The 21,210-nt window shown below is 46.4% G+C and overlaps 1 protein-coding gene across 2 annotated transcripts in view; it reads right to left on the bottom strand.

The window, feature by feature from the left end:
* The window catches only part of LOC136833807 (serine/threonine-protein kinase SIK3-like), a 575,016-nt gene that overhangs the window by 322,826 nt on the left and 230,980 nt on the right, over positions 1 to 21,210 (bottom strand). For both annotated transcript variants that reach the window (XM_067096082.1, XM_067096081.1), the window contains exon 10: positions 20,317 to 20,436. In XM_067096082.1, the coding sequence (XP_066952183.1) occupies positions 20,317 to 20,436 (120 nt within the window). The remainder of the gene's footprint in view (positions 1 to 20,316; positions 20,437 to 21,210) is intronic.

Genomic DNA, 21,210 nt, shown 5'->3' with positions numbered 1-21,210 from the left:
ACTGCCACAGGACTGCACTCTGTAGACATCCCAATGACAAAACCCCGGAACGTGAGGAGCCGATCTAACGCCCGCACTCACCTGCCCGCCAACCGACGACCCCAGCGCCATCTGTACTCATTCCATACTAGCACGTTTTTCCTTCTAGAAGGTCTTTTTCTTGTGCTGGCTTTTGACCCAATTTTCCTTGAAGTTGATCATGTCTTCAAGCAATTTCACCGTTATGAAGTTAAGTACCATCTTCTTGTGGGGTTTTATTATCAGTGAGGCTTTTATTGGCCCGTAAGTTAATATTTACGGGTCATATATCGGACGCTCCCCAGCGTTCGCCACCTCCGCCATGATGACCTTGAGGTACACCCTTACAGCTTGTTTCTGTAGGGTTTCTCTCGGTCGTTTACAATTTTATTCATGTTTCGTAATTCCCTTCAAGAAGTTCCTTTTGGGCGTTATCTATGTCGGGCGGTCCCTGGTACCTTGATTAGCGTCATTCCTCACGGAGGCTTCCTCCCCTTATCTTGGTTCTTACAGTTAATTCATAGCTGATACCAGGCTCTCACGCGAGTAGATTCCCTCTCCAAGGTGGTGCTTTCTTTTGTCAGTTTCTCTGATTTGTAGTGTAATGGATGACATGGATAATTCGGATTTATTGTGGTCCGGGCTCGGCGTCAGGTGCAGCCAGTTGGCTGCCTACCTCCTGCTCGCCTCGCTCGGTTAGGCTATACGCTTAGCACAAGTTCTTATATTTTTGTTTATTCGATCATATTTTACGTGTACTTATGTAGTTATTGGTTAACTTTAGTGGTACTTATCAGAAATTGATCCTAGCCTAGCCCTCTCGCTCCAATCGGTGGGTTAGGCTATTCAGGTTAGGCTTTGGCATTGTCTTAGCTCCCATCTCTCCCGACTGTGTCGCTTGAGGCGAGGAGGGAGGGTAGGCTGGTCGAGGGAGTTCCGTTTGTTGTTCCATCCGCCTTACAGCCTGTTTCGGGTTCGCTAGGGCATCTGAGGCCCCATCCCCTCCTCCTCTAATGGGAGAGAAGGCAAAATAAAACGGGGGATCTTCTTTGTGCACTGCCCTTCTGCCCTATGGGTCGGTTGTTGGTTGGACTACGTTATGGGAATTTCTCTCCCTTCCACCCCTCTCCCTCTCCTCTCTCTCCTCCCTTTTACTGTCTGGGCTGTGCCTTCAGAGGAGGGTGAGAGTTTGGCGTTGCTGTAGACTAGTGCTGTTGTCCTATCCTCCCCTAGTACTTTTGGTGAGTGTCATGAGTCTCCCTGCGCGCAGGAAGTCGATTCCCCGTGGGGAGTTTTAGTCAGTGTATGGGGGTCCCCCCATCCACTTGAACATAACTCTCGATTCCACCATTCTAAGTACTGCCTCCCTGACTTTGCCAGTGGTGTGTCATCTCCCCGCATGTGGGACGTCGGTCTCTTCGATCGTCACCCCGTGGGGGACTAGTCCGGTTCCCAGTTGAGAGTCACCCACCCTCCTGGCCTCCGTTCTGGTGTCAACCGCTCGGCTGGTGTTTCGTTGGTTCACTCTCCTCCGGGTCGGGCTGAACTTCGATCACCTTCAGGGTTCAAACATTTCCTAGCTGGTTCCGCTCCGCCGTCCCCGGCCCTCCCGTTGCCTTCTTACCTGTTACCACTCCGGTGGTTTTGGTTTTCAGTAGGTTGGCCTTAGTCACACCTAGTTCTCTAGCTGTATACTAACTGGAGGTAATGATTTACCCCGCCCTCCCCGGTGTAACCAAGTGACGGAGGCACGGGATCTCGGAGGGGTCTGCGCCAGAGCACTTTGACCAGCAGTGTACTGCTATCCTAGGTTGTTAACCATTTACTTACTACCGGACTCCGGCAGTAATTATACTTTAAGTTGATTTTACAATTAAGAGTTGCATGATCCTAAGTTAAGGTCCTACTCCGTCGAATTGTCTCCAGAGTTCCTTAATTTAATGTGTGTCATGTTTTGCTCTGGTTTATCGTCCCGCCGGAATGCTCCGGCGGGTCTGGTATAAATTAATACTTGCTGCCGGACTCCGGCAGTAATTATACTTTAAGTTGATTTTACAATTAAGAGTTGCATGATCCTAGGTTGAGGTCCTGCTCCGTCGAACTATCTCTGGCGCTCCTTAATTTAGTGTGTCTCATGTTTTGCTCTGATTTTATCGTCCCGCCGGAATGCTCCGGTGGGTTCGGTATAAATTAATTAGCATGCTCCATTACCTGCTGTAGTTTAAGGCCCCTATCTCCGCCGGTTCTGCTCCGGCGCGCCTTAAATTAGTGTGTTCATATACCTTCTCCCACTTACAGACAGTACGTTGTGAGGAGCCCGGGTGCACTGCTGTGCTGCACTAGCCCTATGGGCACGTTGTCTGCCGCTCCCATTTGGGCTGTGCAGTCCGGATCGACGATCTCATCGTGTGGCACCCGGACGGTTGTGAGGTTTGCTTCGCTCTGTACGAGATTGTCCAGGACGAGTCGGTAAGCCCATAGTTACTGCCTTTAGTTTACCTGGTTGCCTCACTTGTTTCAAGTGCGTTATGTTCTTGATATATTGCTTATATATATCTCTTCACCGAGCGCTCGGTTATTAAGTCCCTGCTCTCTTCCAGGCCGACCAAGCTTCCCGCAACGACGCCTTGGGTTCCCTTCGAGCCTGGGTGGCTGGTTTTGGCAGGAACGTTCCCTCGGGGAAGCCGTACGTTCTGGATGAGAATATCCAGAACCTGCTTTACCCCGGCGCCCAGATCTCAGCGGCTGTTCCATCTGCAGTCGCCGCTCCTCTCATCGAGCAGATCCGGGTTGAAACCCAGCCTCCCCAGGACGAAAATTTGTATGTGGCGGTGTCGGAGGAAGTAGCGGCCATAAACCTCGACCTGGAACCAATGAACACCGAACAGGACCAGGAGGTAGGTAGGGAGGTAAGTGAGGCAGTGGGGGCGGGCTCCCTTTTTGATTCCCCTTCATCCACCGCTTCTTCTTTTCAGGGCTTTCAAAAATCTTCTTACTTGGAGGACAAGGCGCAATCCGCTGTCCCCAAGTTGAAGAAATCTTGGAAGGCGAAGGGCTATAAGTCCGCGACCTCCCGTAAAGCAACCCCTTTCCCTCCGGTGGCTTCCACAAACAAGGCCACTCCCTCTGCTAAGGGAGCGACTTCGAGGGCAGCTAAGGCTAGCCCTCCTCGCCAACCTGCCTTTGATCCGGAGGAGTTTGCCGGTATGCTTCTGCAGAAGTTTACCTCGGAGGTGGATGCTAAGCTCAACAAGCTTACGGAGAGGTTGCAGAGCCAGGAGAGTATGCTCTCCGGGTTCATGCGCTCCGGTGGTTCGGCAGTACATTATCCCATCCCGGATGCCTCCGCCCTCCCTCCATTTGACAAGGGAAATCCCTGGCGTTTGGCCCTTCATGCTCCTCGGCATGAAGATACCCTGACGATCAAGGGTCTAGGCACACGCAGGCTTCAGGAGCTGGAATTCTTTCCTCCTGACCTGCTGCCCCCCTACCCAGGCTTCGCCAGGCTGACGGAGGAAGCTTGGGTACGGACGGATAAGGTCCCGAAGGAGACAGTTATCTTCCCAAGGGACCAGGCGCAGTCTGCATTGCTGTGCACATTTAATGAGTGGCAGGCGGAGAACACGAAGTTGACCCCCTTCAAGGGCAACTTCACGATGTTCTCTTTGGGGGATAAAATCCCAACCCCTTGCATGACTAAGGTGGCTCTTGCGACCGCCCAAGCATGCATGGAAGGTAAGCCGTCGCCTCAGCTCCGGGAGACTGATCCCACCTCTCTGATCTTCCCCGGAGACAACGATTTCTGGAAGGATGCTCCTGCCACTTTTACATCGGGTAAGCTCGACCCAGATTGTGCATCCACCTTATTCAGTGAGCAGCTTCCCAAACTGCCAGAAGCCCTCCTGAAAGCAGAGTTTGAGGCTAGGTGTCGGCTGAGCCGATCACTGAACTCCCTGTGCCTGGCGGAATCCACGGCAGTAATGTACTCCAAGGAGCCACTCTTCCAGGTCCTGATGAAGTCTCTGTTAGCAGGATTTCAGTCGGACCTGTTTGACTTCATGGTAGCGCGGATGAACTGCCGTAAATACATCTTCGCTGACGCTACCATAAGACATGAGCCTAACAAGCTCATGAAAAGCTCCTTCTGGGGGGCTAGTATCTTCCCTGAAGGAGAGGTCAGCAATGTCCTGGCTGAGGCAACCAGGGCTAATCAAAGTCTGTGCTCCCTCTGGGGTATTCCTGCTTTCAAAAGGAAAGCCCCCGAGTCCGCCGGGCCCCAAAACAGGCCAGGAAAGAGATACAGGAGGCACAGAAGACAACACCAACAAACCGTTGTCCAGGCTGTACCTGTCTCGTCAGTTGGCCAGCCTTCTACCTCGAAGGCCCAGCCTCAACAGTTCGTGCTGGTGCAGCCAGCTCAGCACTCCCTTGCCGCGCCTACCTTCGTGACATCTCCTGTATATAACCCCTCCTATGAGGGCCAGGGGTCGTTTCGAGGCCTTAACAGGAGCGCAAGGGGGAGTAGAGCAAGGGCCTCCTTCAGAGGCAAGGCTGCCTTGCGATCCCTCTCCCGGGGGAAAGGAGGCCAAGGTACAGGAGGCAAGCCTGCACCTTCCCAGTGAGACCAATCAGGTGGGTGGCAGACTTCACCTGTTCAGGGACCAGTGGACCTTCAGTCCGTGGGCCCACAGTATAGTCTCCAAAGGTTTGGGGTGGAGTTGGATCAAGGGCCCTCCCCCTCTGATCAGATTTCATCAACCGTCTTCCAAAGCTCTGCGGGACTTTGCGGCGGAATTACTCCAAAAGAGGGCCATAAAGAAAGTGAGACACCTGAAATTTCAAGGCAGGCTGTTCAGTGTTCCCAAGAAAGACTCCAGTCAACAAAGGGTAATCTTGGATCTGTCGCGTCTCAATCTTTATATACAATGCGACAAATTTCGCATGCTTACAATCGCGCAGGTGCGGACTCTACTTCCTCGTGGAGCCGTCACCACCTCTATAGATCTTTCAGGCGCATATTATCACGTCCCGATTGCGCGGAACTTCTCTCCCTTCCTAGGTTTCAGACTGGGGAAACAAGCCTACTCGTTCAGGGTCATGCCATTCGGGCTCAACATAGCACCCAGAATTTTCACGAAACTGGCGGACACGGTAGTGCAGCAGTTACGGTCCCGGGGGATATCGCTGGCCGCATACCTGGACGATTGGATAATTTGGGCATCCAATGCCGGGGAGTGCCGGAGAGCTACGGCCATGGTGATCAAGTTTCTGGAATCCCTAGGCTTTCAGATAAACAGGGCGAAGTCCCGCCTAACTCCGGAGGCCCGATTTCAGTGGCTGGGTATCCAGTGGGATCTGGTCTCGCACAAGCTGTCTATTCCGCCAGCCAAACGGAGAGAAATAGCCAAAGCCACCAGGCAATTCCTCAAAGGCAGGAAAGCCTCTCGCAGAACGCAAGAAAGAATCTTGGGTTCTCTTCAGTTCGCATCTGTAACAGACCTGCTCCTAAAAGCAAAACTGAAAGACATAAACAGAGTGTGGCGGAGACGAGCCAATGTCAAGCTCAGGGACAAGGTGTCTTTAATTCCTCCGTGCTGAAGAAAAGACTCGGCCGTGGTCCACAGTCAAGGGTCTTTCAAAGTCAGTTCCCCTTCAATTCCCTTCCCCAGCTCTAATAATCCACACAGACGCGTTAGCGGCTGGGAGGGTACTCACCAAAAGAAAAGGTACAGGGTACATGGTCCACACTGTTCCATCAGTTCCACATAAACATTTTGGAGGCAATGGCAGTGTTTCTAACTCTGAAAAACTGTGCCCCACCAACCAGATTCATATCAGGCTGGTGCTGGACAGCGCAGTAGTGGTACATTGCATAAACAGAGGGGTTCCAAATCGAGCCGGATAAACCAAGTGATGATAGCCATTTTCTCCCTGGCGGAGAAGCACGGCTGGCACCTGTCAGCTACCCATCTAGCAGGAGTCCAGAATGTCATTGCAGACTCCCTGTCCAGGGCAACTCCGCTGGAGTCAGAATGGTCCCTGGACGTGGCTTCTTTCAGATGGATATGCCGTCAGGTTCGGGCCTTCAGGTGGACTTGTTTGCCACGGAGAGCAATCACAAACTCCCTTGTTATGTTGCTCCCAACCTCACGCTACGGATGCAATGTCAGTGGACTGGAACAAATGGCAGAAAATCTATCTATTCCCGCCAATAAACCTGCTGATGAAGGTGTTGCACAAGCTCAGGTCATTCAAAGGTCAAGTGGCCTGGTAGCTCCCAACTGGCGAAGAGCAATTGGTTCCCTCTTCTTCTGGAGCTCAAACTACAGTGTCATCAAATACCCAAGCCACAGCTGACTCAAGTAGTGCAAACACGGACTGTGTCAGCTTCCTCAAGAATTCTGAATGCCCTGGCTTTATGGACTTTATGAAATTCGCCGCTCAGAGAGATACGGATATTGATCCCGTTAATACTCTGTTTCTGGAATCAGATAAAAGAGATTCTACCCTCAGACAGTATGATTCAGCAGTTAAAAAGTTAGCAAATTTTTTGAAGGAATCTGAAGCTCAAGTCATGACCACCAATTTGGCAATATCATTCTTTAGGTCACTGTTTGAAAAAGGTCTGGCTCCGGCCACCATTACCACTGCGAAATCAGCTTTGAAAAAGGTGTTTTTGCATGGCTTCAAAATTGATTTAACAGATTCATATTTTTCATCCATTCCCAGAGCATGCGCTCGTTTGAGACCAGCGACCCGTCCACATACGGTTTCCTGGTTTCTTAACGATGTTCTAAAATTAGCCTCAGAAACTAATAACGATCAATGTTCTTATTTGAATCTGTTAAGGAAGACGTTGTTCCTAATTAGTCTAGCTTCAGGTGCCAGAATATCAGAACTGTCTGCTCTCTCTAGAGGTACGAATCATGTGGATTTTCTCCCGTCAGGAGAAGTTCTGCTTTCCCCAGATCAAAGGTTCTTAGCAAAAAATGAAGACCGTCAGGATAGGTGGTCCCCCTGGAAGGTTGTTCCTCTTCCACAAGACCTGTCTTTATGCCCAGTTGCTACCTTGAGGGCCTATTTACGGAGAACTTCTCAGTGTTTGTCTGGTCCTCTTTTTATCAGGGAAAAAGGAGGAACGCTTTATTTAAAGGCTATCAGACAACAAATTCTATACTTCATTAAGCAAGCTAATCCGGATTCAGTCCCTAAGGTTCATGATATCCGAGCAGTGGCTACCTCCACTAATTATTTTCATACTATGAATTTTGATGAGCTGAAGAAGTATACGCGCTGGAAATCTCCATCAGTGTTCAAACGCCACTACCTGAAATCACTGGAAGCTCTGGAGTTCCCTGCGGTGGTTGTAGGGAGCATTGTCCCTCCACCTTAAATTAACCTTTAATCCCTATCCTCTCCCGCCCGCCCGCCTGCCTCATTTACTTGCCCTGCCATTTTCTCCTGGACCAGACATGCTTCACAGCCTGGCTCCTCATATTATGATGTACAATTTTGCGGTGTTAGTTTTTAAGTTTGCGGCATGTTATATTTACTGTAACTTAGTTTTAAGCCGGAGGTACCTTTATAAATTTTCTGTCGTTTATTTAGTTTGGTACCTTCCCATTATAGTATTATTTATGTACATAGTTGTTTCTCATGTCCTTTACTGTGATATTAATTGTATCCCTAGTTATAACTCAGTTTATCTGTCTATACCTTTGGTATTTAATCATGTTTTGAGGGATAATTAAAACTATTTTCAGTAATAGTGTTTTTATACATGTCCACCTAACTGTTCACTTCTTTTAGACTTTCACCAAAGCTTAGTATGATTCTCTGTCATGATTTCACCGGCTGACACAGGGGGAGCTCAGAAAATGGATTTTGACAAAGGAAAAATCTATTTCTGTGGGAGGCCCTGTGTCACCCGGTGACCCTCCCAGGATCTAGGTTTCCCTCCCGAGTAGGCATACAAAGCTTGTGGGGGTGCTAGCCTGGAATGAGTACAGATGGCGCTGGGGTCGTCGGTTGGCAGGCAGATGAGTGCGGGCGTTAGATGGGCTCCTCACGTTCCGGGGTTTTGTCATTGGGATGTCTACAGAGTGCAGTCCTGTGGCAGTGACAACAATCACTCACCCTTATCTATACCGACGTCTATTTCATAATAGATGTTTGATCTGGGGGTAGTAACCCCAGCATTTCCTGATAGCTTTTTTCTCTGGTATATTTAGCAATATCTATACCTAGAAATTCGTGCTTAATAGGAATTTCATCGGGTGACACAGGGCCTCCCTCAGAAATAGATTTTTCCTTTGTCAAAATCCCTTTATTGGCCTAAGCAGTAGTTTAGACCAAATAGCCTCGGATTAGATATAAAACAACAACCTTGGCTATAAGGTTATATATTAGTGAGTTTCTGTTTTTATATAACCTATACATTTAAGTGTGATCTTAAATAATCTGGATTAGGCAATACCCTATAGCACTAGGCTAAGAAATAACATACTATTTATTCTATAAAAGATTGGATTACAGACTATGTAAATTTAACTCGCATGATACATAAGATATTAGATGAAATTATGTTTCAGGAATGGAATTTTAAGGGTCGCGTGATATATGAGTATACAGTACATATGGTATATTTCACTTGTTTTACTAGTAATTTGATAAATTCAGCTTTATTATATGTACCAAAATATACTGTATAAATATACTTTAAAAACCAAACTCCTACTTTTCCTCTTGTAAACAAACACAATTTGGTAGGTAGCCTACCTATGTTTACCTACAGCCTACCAAGGTTTTATCACCGTTTAAGGATTTTTATACAGCAACTATCTTTTCAGCTTGTACCCTATTGTATTATATTTTATTTATTTTACTTATAATTTGACAAATTTACCTTTTTTATTCAGTGTTTCCTTACCCTGAATTATGCCTAGTACTGCATCATTCATAATGTGCTGTAGACTGGGCTCTTTCAGTACTATTTTATTTTTAGAACATTATTTAAAAATGATCATTAATCTTCTGTTTTATTATGATCGCTGATTTCTCATTTTGCTCTATTTTGGAAACTGCATGCGTGCGTCTACATAAAACACCCTGTGTTTACATCTTTAGTATAATCACAATACTTACTACTGTACCACTTGTTGTAACAGATTGTTTGGATCCTATTTCTTTTTTCACAGTCTGTATATTAATTAGTCTGAGAAATTTTTTTATAATATGAAAAGAATCAATTAAAACAAAAAATAAAACAAGAAAATTCCATGTTTTATGTATGTTTTTAAGTATTTTGTCTGAGTCATTATGGAATATTTCATTTTTAGATATTATCAGTCCTACCTACCATGTTAACAGAGTATAAAGAGCTTTCTCTGTTTAGGCTCTTGTTTGACACAAATAACACATAAGTAGGACTTGGCTGAGATATCCAAAACATATGTTCAGTGTCCGCCTGTGATGATTTTTTTTTTATGCATTAGGCATCTGATGAACAAATTGGTACATATATAGGTATGTATTCATGCTTGAAAATTTTTGAAGCCATGAAAAGATAAAATAAGGGATTTTGACAAAGGAAAAATCTATTTCTGAGGGAGGCCCTGTGTCACCCGGTGAAATTCCTTCATGCACGAATTTCTAGGTATAAATATTGCTAAATATACCAGAGAAAAAAGTTATCAGGAATGCTGGGGTTACTACCCCCAGATCAAGCGTCTTCTTATATCAAGAAGGCGTCGGTATGGAGAAGGGTGAGTGAATAAATCACAGCCACAGAACCACACTCGAAAGATATCCCAATGGCAAAATCCCCCGGAAGAGCGAGGAGCCGTTCCAGCTCCCCACTCACCCGCCCGCCAAGCGGCGACCCCAGTGCCATCTGAACTCATTCCAGTCTAGCACCACCCCCAGGCTTGGCATGCCAAAGCAGGGGGGGAAACCAGATACTGGGAGGGTCACCGGGTGACACAGGGCATCCCTCAGAAATAGATTTTTCCTTTGTCAAAATCCCTTTTCTGAGTTCGTCCCTGTGTCACCCAGTGAAATAGTAAAGGAGAATCATGCCAAGCCTGCTAAGATACAAAATAAACAAAAGGTGATTATGAACAAAAACACATGCTATGAACAAATTAGATTTAATATGTGATCTGAGCAATACAAAGATAAACAAAATACAGGTAATTACGGGTGGAATAAAAACACCCAACAATACAATGATATGGATAGGTACACATAGATTATACATAAGGGAATACATAATATACCTTAAATAATATCAAAATTTGAGGTACACAAAGCATAAAATAAAATAACACAAGTACCTCCAGGCTTAAATCTAAATACACAGCATAACAGAACACAATCACCAAAACAAACAATAATAATAGCAATACTAGTATCAATATTGAGGAGCAAGGCAGTGAGGCATGATTGAACCAGGAGAACAGGCAGAGAAATAAATGAGGCAGGTGGGCGGGGGGAAAGGATAGGGTTAAGGATAATTAAGGTGGGGGGATGACACTCCCCACAGCCACTGTAGAGAATTTCAGAGCTTCGAGTGATTTTAGATAGTGGCGTTTAACCCTTAAACGCCTGTTGGACGTTTTAAACGTCGTCCAAAATTGTCTGTCGAATGCGAGTGGGCGTTGCAAGCGTCGACTGAAAATGCTTTTTTAAATATTCGCGGAAAAATAATTGTAGGCCTAGTTTGCGGAAGATTTCAAATCCAGCGCCTCGGCGGATGCTGGGAGTTCACGGATCCAGCTGTTGTTTTGTTTCTGAGCGTCACCCAGACGCCGCATGCGCAAATTTCCCCATCTCGCATCAGAGAGCATCAGAGCAGCACCTTGCGGGAGCGATATTTTGACGCAGACGTGTTTTGTTGAACTTTTGCGAGTGTTAGCGTATTCGTGCTGCAACAGAACGTTTGCAGAGATGTCACAAAGGCGTCAGGACCATGAAAGGCGCATGCTGCCTGTCGGAAGTGAGCGTGTGAGGCGAGTTTTAGACTGGGATGCTGGAGAAGGACCCAGCAACCAAAGTGAATTTTAACATTCGGTCAACTTTGACTCGACCGAAATGATCGAAAAACGCATCCGTAAGCCATAATTATTACATTCGAGTAACAATCAATCATTTACCTTCATTTTGCAACAAACGGAAAGTCTCTAGGACAATATTTAGAATTTTGGTGAATTTTTGAAAAAAAATTTTCCTCCGCTCCGCACAAATAACCGCTGAAAATCCTGTCATTTCTTGCGTCACCTTGCCGTAATTTTTTAGCCCTTTCATATTATTCGTTACATAAAGTGTTATACATCAAAATGTGCGCAATTTCATGTAGAATACAACAAAAATATATCATTCCTTTAGCTCTTCACAGTTTTTAATATTTACATCGAAATCACGATAACTGACAAAATTTTAACATTCGGTCAACTTTGACTCGACGAAATGATCTAAAAACGCATCCATAAACCATAATTATTACATTCAAGTAACAATCAATCATTTACCTTCATTTTGCAACAAACGGAAAGTCTCTAGTACATTATTTAGATTTTTGGTGAATTTTTTGAAAAAAAAAATTTTTCCTTCACTCCCGCTTTCGTACTCCGCTGAAAATCCTGTCATTTCTTGCGTCAGTTTGCCGTAATTTTTTTCCGTTTCATATTATTCGTTACATAAAGTGTTATACATCAAAATGTGCGCAATATCATGTAGAATACAACAAAAAATATGTAATTCCTTTAGCTCTTCACAGTTTTTTATATTTACATCGAAATAACGATAAATAGAAAAAAAATCAACCTTCGGTCAACTTTAACTCGATTGAAATGGTTAAAAAATGCAATTGTAAGCTAAAAAAAACTTACAGCCTAGTAATATTCAATCAATTTCCTTCATTTTGGCACAATTGGAAAGTCTCTAGCACAATATTTTGATTTTTGGTGAATTTTTTGAAAAAAACTTTTTTTACGTCCAGGGCGTTAAATTCATGCATCTTTTTGTGATAATATTTTCTGTGTGTTGCTTTGATCGTTTTACAATCTGTTATATACCAAAATCATTGCAATTTAGTGTACAATACAACTAAAAAAAATTAACTCATTAGCTTCAACCGTTTTCCTTACAGCTCGATTTGTATACAATTATATACGAGTTTTTTTTTTTCGCTGTCATATATTCCAATATTTATATATGATATTTTTTTTTATTTCTGATGGTTGCATACTAAACTTCAGGCAATGAGAAAAAAAAGGAGCCAAAAATGAACTCTTAATCTTGAAAACTGAGCGCGCTGTGATTTTTTGAAAAAAAACATTTTTTCCGCTTCGGCGCTACCTCTCGGAGGCTGTCGGCATACGGGAGATGTTTTTGAAAATAGGGCTTTGGCGTTAAAGGGTTAAACACTAGAGGTGATTTACATCCCGTATACTTGGTAAGTTCAGCAAAATCCATATTATGAAAATAATTAGTAGAGGTAGCTACCGCACAGATATCATGAACCTTAGGAACTGAATCCGGGTTGGCCTGTTTAATGAAATACAAAATTTGTTGTCTTAATGCATTCAGAGAGAGAGTTCCACCTTTTTCCCTGATGAAGAGAGGATCCGACATACACTGAGGAGTTCTTTGTAAGTAAGCTTTTAAGGTAAAGACTGGGCACAAGGACCGGTCCTGTGGAAGAGGCACCACCTTCCAGGGGACCACCTGTCCTGAGGGTCTTCATTTTTCGCTAGAAACGTAATATCAGGGGAAAGGAGAACTTCTCCCGACGGAGAGAAATCAATGTGATCATCACCTCTAGAGAGAGCACACAGCTCTGAGATTCTGGCACCTGAAGCTAAGCTAATCAAAAGCAAAGTCTTCCTTAACAGATCCAGATAAGAGCATTGTGAGTTATCAATATCAGAGGCCAACTTAAGAACATCGTTTAGGAACCAGGTAACCGAATGTGGGCATGTTACCGGTCTCAAACAGGCGCATGCTCTAGGGATGGAGGAAAAGTATGAATCTGTAAGGTCAATCTTGAAGCCATACAAAAATACCTTCTTCAAGGCTGATTTAGCTGTAGTAATAGTGGCCGGAGCTAGGCCTTTTTCAAACAGTGATCTAAAGAACGTAACCGCTAGGTTAGTTGTCATAGTCTTAGCTTCAGATGCCTTCAAAAAGGATGCTAATTTTTTGACTGCTGAATCATATTGCCTGAGAGTAGAATCTCTCTTATCAGATTCTAGAAACAGAGTGTTAACGGGGTCAATGTTTGCTCCCTTTTTAGCAGCAAATGTTTGCTCCCTTTTTAGCAGCAAATTTTATAAAGTCCACAAAACTAGGGCATTTTGAATTCTTAAGGAAGCTAACACAGTCTTGGTTTGTACTACTTGGGTCAGTCTGGGTTTGGGTATCCGATGACACGCAACTTGAGCTCCAGAAGCAGAGGGAACCAGTTGCTCTTCGGCCAATGGGGGCTACCAGGGCTAATTGGCCCTTGAATGACCTGAGTTTGTGTAGTACTTTCAACAACATGATTATTGGGGGAAACAAGTAGATCCTCTCCCAATTGTTCCAATCTATAGTCATTGCGTCCGTGGCGTAGGCATGGGGATCCAGATTGGGAGCCACATAACAGGGAAGCTTGTGATTGCTCTCCGTGGCGAACAGATCCACTTGGAGTCCCGAACCCGGCGGCATATCAATTGAGCGATTCCCGTCCAGAGACCACTCCGTCTCCAACGGAGTAGTTCTGGACAGAGAATCCGCCACCACGTTCTGCACCCCAAGAAGGTGGGTGGCTGACAGATGCCAGCTGTGCTTGTTCGCCAGGAGAAGATGGCTAACATCACCTGATTTCTGTGACCCAATTTGGAACCGCCCCTGTTTATGCAATGAACCACCACGGCGCTGTCTAACACCAGCCTGATGTGAATCTGGCGGCGGGGCAAAGTTTCTTCAGAGTTAGAAACACAGCCATAGCTTCCAAGGTGTTTATATGGAACTGTCGAAACATTGTAGACCATGTGCCTTGTACTTTTGTTTTGGTGAGTACCCTCCCAGCCGCTTAATGAAGCGTCTGTGTGGATTACCAGAGCTGGGGGAGGAAATTGAAGGGGACAGACTTGAAAGGCCTTTGACTACGGACCATGGTCGAAGTCTTGTCTTCAAGATTTGCGGGATTGAAGAGACTCTGTCTCTGAGCCTGACATTGGCTCGTCTCCGCCACACTCTGTTTATGTCTTTTAGTCTTGTTTTCAAGAGCAGGTCTGTTACTGAAGCAAACTGAAGAGAACCGAGAATCCTCTCTTGAGACCGGCGGGATGCCGCTTTGCCCTTCAGAAATTTTCTGGTAGCGCGGCTATCTCCCTCCGCTTGGCCGGCGGAAGGGATAGCCTGTATAAGGTTAGGTCCCACTGGAGACCCAGCCACTGAAACCGAGACTCGAGTCAGGCGGGACTTCTCCTGTTCAATTGAAAGCCTAAGGACTCCAGGAACTCGATCACTATGGCTGTAGCCTTCCGACACTCCTGTATGGATGGGGCCCAAATTAACCAATCGTCCAGGTATGCTACTAGAGAGATTCCCCGGGACCGTAGCTGCTGAACAACTGTTTCCGCCAGCTTCGTGAATATCCTGGGGGCTACATTGAGCCCGAAGGGCATGACCCTGAAGGAGTAGGCCTGTTTCCCTAGTCTGAAACCCAGGAAGGGAGAGAAGTTCCGCGCAACCGGGCGTGATAATAAGCGTCTGAAAGATCGATAGAGGTGGTAGCGGCTCCACGCGGCAGTAGAGTCCGTGCTTGGGCAACTGTAAGCATGCGAAATTTGTCGCATTGTATGTAGAGATTTAGACGCGACAGATCTAGAATCACTCTTTGCTGGCGGAATCTTTCTTGGGGACAGTGAACAGCCTGCCTTGAAATTTGAGGTGCCTCACTTTCTTTATTGCTCTCTTGTTGAGAAGCTCCGTCACAAAGTCCTGTAGAGCTTTGGAGGAGGGTTGATGAAACCTGATCAGGGGAGGGGGTCCCTGATCCAGCTCAACCCAGGCCCTTGGACACAATGCTGTGTGCCCAAGGACTGAAGGACCACTGGTCTCTGAACCAGTATAGACGTCCACCTACCTGACTGGTCTCAATGGGAGGAAGCAGGTTTGCTCCCTCTACCACAGCCACTTCTCCCCGGGAGACGGATCCAGCTCTACCTCTGTAGGGAGCTTGGCCTCTACCCCCTTGCGCTTCTATTAAGGCCGTGAAAGACCCCACGGCCTTCATAGGTGGGGTTGTACGCCGGTGAAGAGACGACGTAGGCGTAGCAAAGGGATTGGGCTGGTTGAACCAGCACATACTGTTGGGGTTGAGCCTTGGAGGTGGACGGTTGGTTCACCTTTGAGACCGGAACTGCCTGAACAACCATCTGGTGTTGTGGTCTCCTATGCCTTCTATAACGTTTCCCAGGCTTATGCTGGGAACCGCTAGACTCTGGGGCCTTCGGCAAAGGCGGAGATACCCCACCGAGTGCAGACTCTGGTTGGCCCTGGTTGCCTCGCCCAGGACACTGGAGACTTCGTCTTCTGGGAAAAGATTTTCCCCCAGAACAAGCTCTTCATGAGCCTATTAGGCTCGTGACGAATGGTGGCATCAGTGAAGATGAACTTACGGCAGTTCATCTTTGCCACCATGAAGTCGTACAGGTCCGACTGGAACCCTGCTAACAGGGATTTAGTCAGGACCTGAAACAAGGGCTCCTCAGCAAAGGAGACGGCGGTCGCTTCTGAAAGGCACAACAAGTTCAGAGACCGGCTCAGACGACACCGTGCCTCGAACTCAGCCTTTAGGAGAGCTTCCGGGATCTTAGGAAGCTGCTCACTAAACTGGTTCGACGCGCAATCTGCGTCCAATTTACCAACAGTAAATGTGGACGGAGCGTCCTTCCAGAAGTCATCAACCCCAGGGAAGATCAGAGATGTGGGGTCTGATTCCCTAAGCTGAGGCAAGGGTTTGCCATCCAAGCAAGCCTGAGCGGTTGCGATAGCAACCTTGTTCAGGCAGGGGGTGGGTAGGTTATCCCCGAGGGAAAACATCGTGTAGTTGCCCTTGAAGGGGGTCAACTTCGTGTTCTCCGCCCGCCACTCGGAGAAGGTGCGCAAGAGAGCAGATTGCGCCTGATCCCTAGGGAAGATCACCATCTCCTTAGGGACCTTGTCCGAGCGTACCCAAGCTTCCTCCGTCAGCCTAACGAAGCCTGGGTAGGGGGGCAAGAGATCAGCCGGGAAGAACTCCAGCTCCTCCAGGCGTCTGGTACCTAGTCCTTCAATGGTCAAGGTATCCTCGTGGCGAATAGCACGAAGAGCGAAACGCCACGGGTTCCCAACATCAAAAGGAGGGAGGGTAGCAGTGTCAGGGATCTGGTACTGCGGTCCGGCCCCACCGGAGCGTGCCATATCGGCAAGAAGATTCTCCTGACTCTGCAGCCTCTCCGTCAGCTTAGAGAGCTTGGCCTCCACCTCCGAAGAGAACTTCTCAAGTAACATCCCCGCAAACGCCTCAGGGTCAAAGGCAGGCTGGCGAGGAGGGCTGGGTTTGGCTGCCCTCTTACTCGCTCCTTTGCCCGAGGTACCTGGTTTGCTCCCGGAGGCCAAAGGTTCAGCAACCTTTGCCTTCGACGGGGGGAAAGGGGATGCCTTGCGGGAAGACGAGGACTTGAAGCCCTTCGCCTTCCATGAAGTCTTCAACTTGGGGACAGTAGATGGAGCGCTGTCCCTCAAGATAGAAGACTTAGCAAAGCCCTGAAACGAAGAGACAGAGGATGAAGGGGAATCAAAGAGGGAGCCCGCCCCCGCTGCCTCACTTACCGCTCTACCTACCTGGTCCTGCTCAGTGTTCATGGGCTCCAGGTCCAAGTCCAGAGCGGCGACGTCCTCCGAAACCTCCGCATAAAGGGGATCTTCTAGGAGTGGCTGGGTTACGACCCGGATCTGCTCGATGATAGGTGCAGCCATGTCAGCAGGTACGGCCGCAGCGATCCGGGCTCCGGGGTAAAGAAGATCTCTCAGCTTCCCGTCGAGGACATAGGGCTTCCCCGACGGGACGTTCCTCCCAAACCCAGCCACCCAGGTGCAGAGAGACTCTAGGGCCTCCTTCTTGGAGGACTCATCGGCCTGAAAGGGGGAGCAGGGAATCAAGGAGGGGCTAATATACCGTAAACTATATAAGCGTTAAAACATAAAATATAGCAACGCAGCAAACTGTAACTATCATGAAAAATGAAAGCAAGCAGCTTACCGACTCGTCCTGGATGCACCCCATAAGCGCGAAGCAAACCTCACAGCCCTCCGGATGCCAGGCGATTAGGTCATCAAGCCGGACCGCACAGCCAGCGTGGGTCCAACACACCACATGCCCGTAGGGTTGGTGAAGGTGGCGGTGCACCGGGCTCCTCACAACAAACAGTCTGTAAGTGTGAACAGTAAATGAACCTCTAACTCTAAGAAACTTAAACTAAGCAGGCGCAGGTATTTTCAAATTGTACCACCGAGTACTCGGCGGAATGAAAAACCCCCATCAGAGACGGGCCTACCAGAAAAGTAACTTAAAATTAGGGTAAGCAAAAACCCCCGGACTGCCGGAATACTCCGGTGGAATGAGGGAGCTGAATCAACGGGACCTTTACCACAAGGGATGCCGGGAATAAGACGGCGGAACCCCAGGATAAGATCACGGACTCTAATAACAATAACAGAAATAATTATAAATCCGGCGGCGGAGTGAGCCGGAAGCAAAATAAATGCATACATATACAGAGGATGGTAACATAATCGGTTAACAATGGTACAAAATTCCACACTCCCCGGAGTCCGGCACCACCCCCTCCGGGGGATCCCAAGCCTCAACCGCTAGAGAACAAAAGAAGGGTGAGGCTACAAAACACCACAATTCCACAAGGGCAGGTGTAAGCGCCAGTCAACCCAACTAGAGTATCCCGAACGCCGGAGCAAACGCGAACAAGGCTGAAAAAGTAACCTGAGAAGGTTCGAACACCTGCTCGATCCTAGGAGAGCGGGTTAACGAGACACTGAGCTCAGCAAAATGCCATCGGGGACCAGCCCTGGGAGGGAGCGAATCCCTCCACCAGGAAAGATCTCACAACTCGGGTTGGTCGACGGGTACCGACATCACCACGCAAGAAGATGACAAGAGCTGGACCAGGGAAGGCCAGGGTAGGTGGGGGGGTGGTGGGAGAAGGAAGGGCGTAGGCCAGAGCAGAGGAAAACAGGAGACTGGGGAAGATGCCTTCACCCGCTCAACTGCAACCCGACCACGCTAGATAATACCAGCTGGATAGACCATGGCCTACTCCGAATGAAGGGAAGGGAATAGTGGCTAAAGGTCTCCATACTCTCACCCCACACATAGACGTAGCCTATGACATAAAGGGGGGAGAAGGAAAGGGAGGGATGAGGAAACAACAGGGAGAGAAATTTCTGTGTCGAAGACCAACCAGGGCCGAGCGGAAGGGAATGCTATAAAAGCATGGAGGAGACACACCCACAGATAAAACCTCAACCCCTCCGTAAAGAAGGGGGAGGACTATGGGGCTCACTCCACAACCCAAGCCACAGACAGAGGATGGAACAACAACAGAAACTCCCTCCACCTGCTGATCCCCTCTTCTCGCCTAACCTAACCCAGGTGAAAGGGAGAGCAGGAGGCCAAGGGCGCAAAAACAAGCCTAATATACACTAGGCACAATAAAAAGATAACCAGAATAATAAATCACCATCAAATGTGCATAAACAATAAAATAATTTGTGCTTGTGCTAGGCGCATAGCCTAACCGAGAGAGGCGACAGGAAGTTAATAGAAACACTGAACCTGACGCCCCCCGGTAACAAAATAATAGTAACCAGTTAAAAACATGATGTCAAGCACTAGCAAAATAATAATATAATAATTATAAAGCTAAAACTGTCCAAGGGGAAACATCCTGGGGAGTCACCTAAGCGGGAAGATGACGGGAACCCATGCGGGAACCCCAATGATACGGTCAACAAAATTATCGTTTGAGAAACACCGAAATAACCCAGCTTAGGGAAAACCACCAGGATGAATCCTAGGGGCATAAAAATAAGCAAGAGCCGACAAGGAAAAGCCCAAACAGAACAAGCTGGACGAGCGTACCTCGCGGACAACATGGCTGGCTGGGGGACGCCGTAGCGTCATAACAAAACCATGTATAATTAATAAATACGGGCTGAAACAGCCAAACTTATCATAAAAACCCCACAATAAGATGGTATTTAACTTGGATACAGTAAAGGTGCTCGACGCCATGGTTAACGACATGAAAAAACAGCCAAAAGCACAAGCCAACAAAAAACAGTGCAAACAATCACGTGCTAGAAAAGGAATGAGTTCAGATGGCGCTGGGGTCGCCGCTTGGTGGGCGGGTGAGTAGGGAGCTGGAACGGCTCCTCGCTCTTCTGGGGGATTTTGCCATTGGGATATCTTTCGAGTGTGGTTCTGTGGCTATGATTTATTCACTCACCCTTCTCCATACTGACGCCTTCTTGATATAAGAAGACGCTCGATCTGGGGGTAGTAACCCCAGCATTCCTGATAACTTTTTTCTCTGGTATATTTAGCAATATTTATACCTAGAAATTCGTGCATGAAGGAATTTCACCGGGTGACACAGGGACGAACTCAGAAATAACACATTATATGAAAAGAACAGGACTGTAACACAAAAAAATTAGGCTGGATTGTAAACAGATATGGGCAGGCTAGCCCTCCAACAGTACTGTGTTGGTGGTAGATCAATAAACTAATGATAGCAGAATCAAGAACATGTTGAACCAAAGCAATTGCCAAATGACAGAGTTTCAATTATATCAACTTTTAATTTAATGTACATTTTGATATTTTGCTGTTTCACATTTTCAAAGATACAAAAATAAAGAAAAATTATTTGTCTTTACAGTAACCCCAAAACCAGCTATTGATTATGAACAATTAATTTACAACAAACAATAAAAGAAAATCACTTCTAAGCTAATTACTGGTAGGCCCAAAAAGTGTCTTTTAAGACAGAACTGGTAGGCCCAAAAAGTCTTTTAAGACAGAACACTTCTGACACCTAAAAATCTACAAGGGTTCAAATGTAATTAGTTTTTATGATCTTTATGGTGCAGTAATGAGGTTATCAATTGTTAAATAGGGTAATCATACTTCTAACTGCCCTATTGCATCTTAAGATAGATAAGACAGCAACACTTGATAAATAGTACCTCTTCATGGTGAGTGTCTCCAGGTCCAACCGTGTGTCTTCTTGAACACAAGTATCTATCCATCGACCGCTGGTTGGGCTCGTCTGTATCAGATTCTCCACTGATGTCTGTATCACCATACTGAAAATACAAAAAAAAAAAAAAAATTTAAATGATAAGTCCTCTAGTTTTAAAAACTTGTCAAGAGTCTCTCTAATCAACTTTATGGAGAAGGTAGCCTCCACAAACATTCACCATACATTTCAGACCAATACAGTTACCAGAAAAACAGCTTCAAAACCTCAGAGGGTATAAAAGAAGATAAGAAAAGAGGAAAAAAAAAAACCCAGGGTCATCCACAATGGAAGCATATGACCCACCTGTAAAAGACTGAAGATTACAGAGTAAAGACATGTGGACATCTGGCAAGTATTGTAAGTACACCTGAGAACACAAGTTAAACATAAAGACAATAAATTAAGGAAAAAATAACTTACCTAGGTGTGTGTTTGATGTGGTATCCTTATCAACAAAGGTTGGGGATGAAGGAAACGCCGGAATATGACATTTTTATAATAAAATAAAGTTTTATATATACTTACCAAGTAATTACATGGCTATAAGTTTCTATTACCCGGCTGCTGGAATTTTCGAAATTTGCGGTAGCGCTACTTTTGTTTTCGTTAGGCGACTAACCCCACCCACTTTCAGGGTAAGAGAGGAACTAGCTCAGCAAAAGAGCTCAATATGTTTATGCCTTCCGGTCCATGCGAGGGGAGGAGGGAGGGCTCTGATCATGTAATTACTTGGTAAGTATATATAAAAGTTTATTCTATTATAAAAATGTAATTTTTAGATAAGCAACTTACCAAGTAATTACATAGCTGAATCCCAAATCGAAGGAGGTGGGATGCA

The sequence above is a fragment of the Macrobrachium rosenbergii genome, chromosome 52, assembly GCF_040412425.1.
Source record: "Macrobrachium rosenbergii isolate ZJJX-2024 chromosome 52, ASM4041242v1, whole genome shotgun sequence".
In the NCBI taxonomy this organism is placed as follows: domain Eukaryota; kingdom Metazoa; phylum Arthropoda; class Malacostraca; order Decapoda; family Palaemonidae; genus Macrobrachium; species Macrobrachium rosenbergii.
Note: the sequence above shows the minus strand (reverse complement) of the source record. Positions and strands in the feature narration are given on the sequence as shown.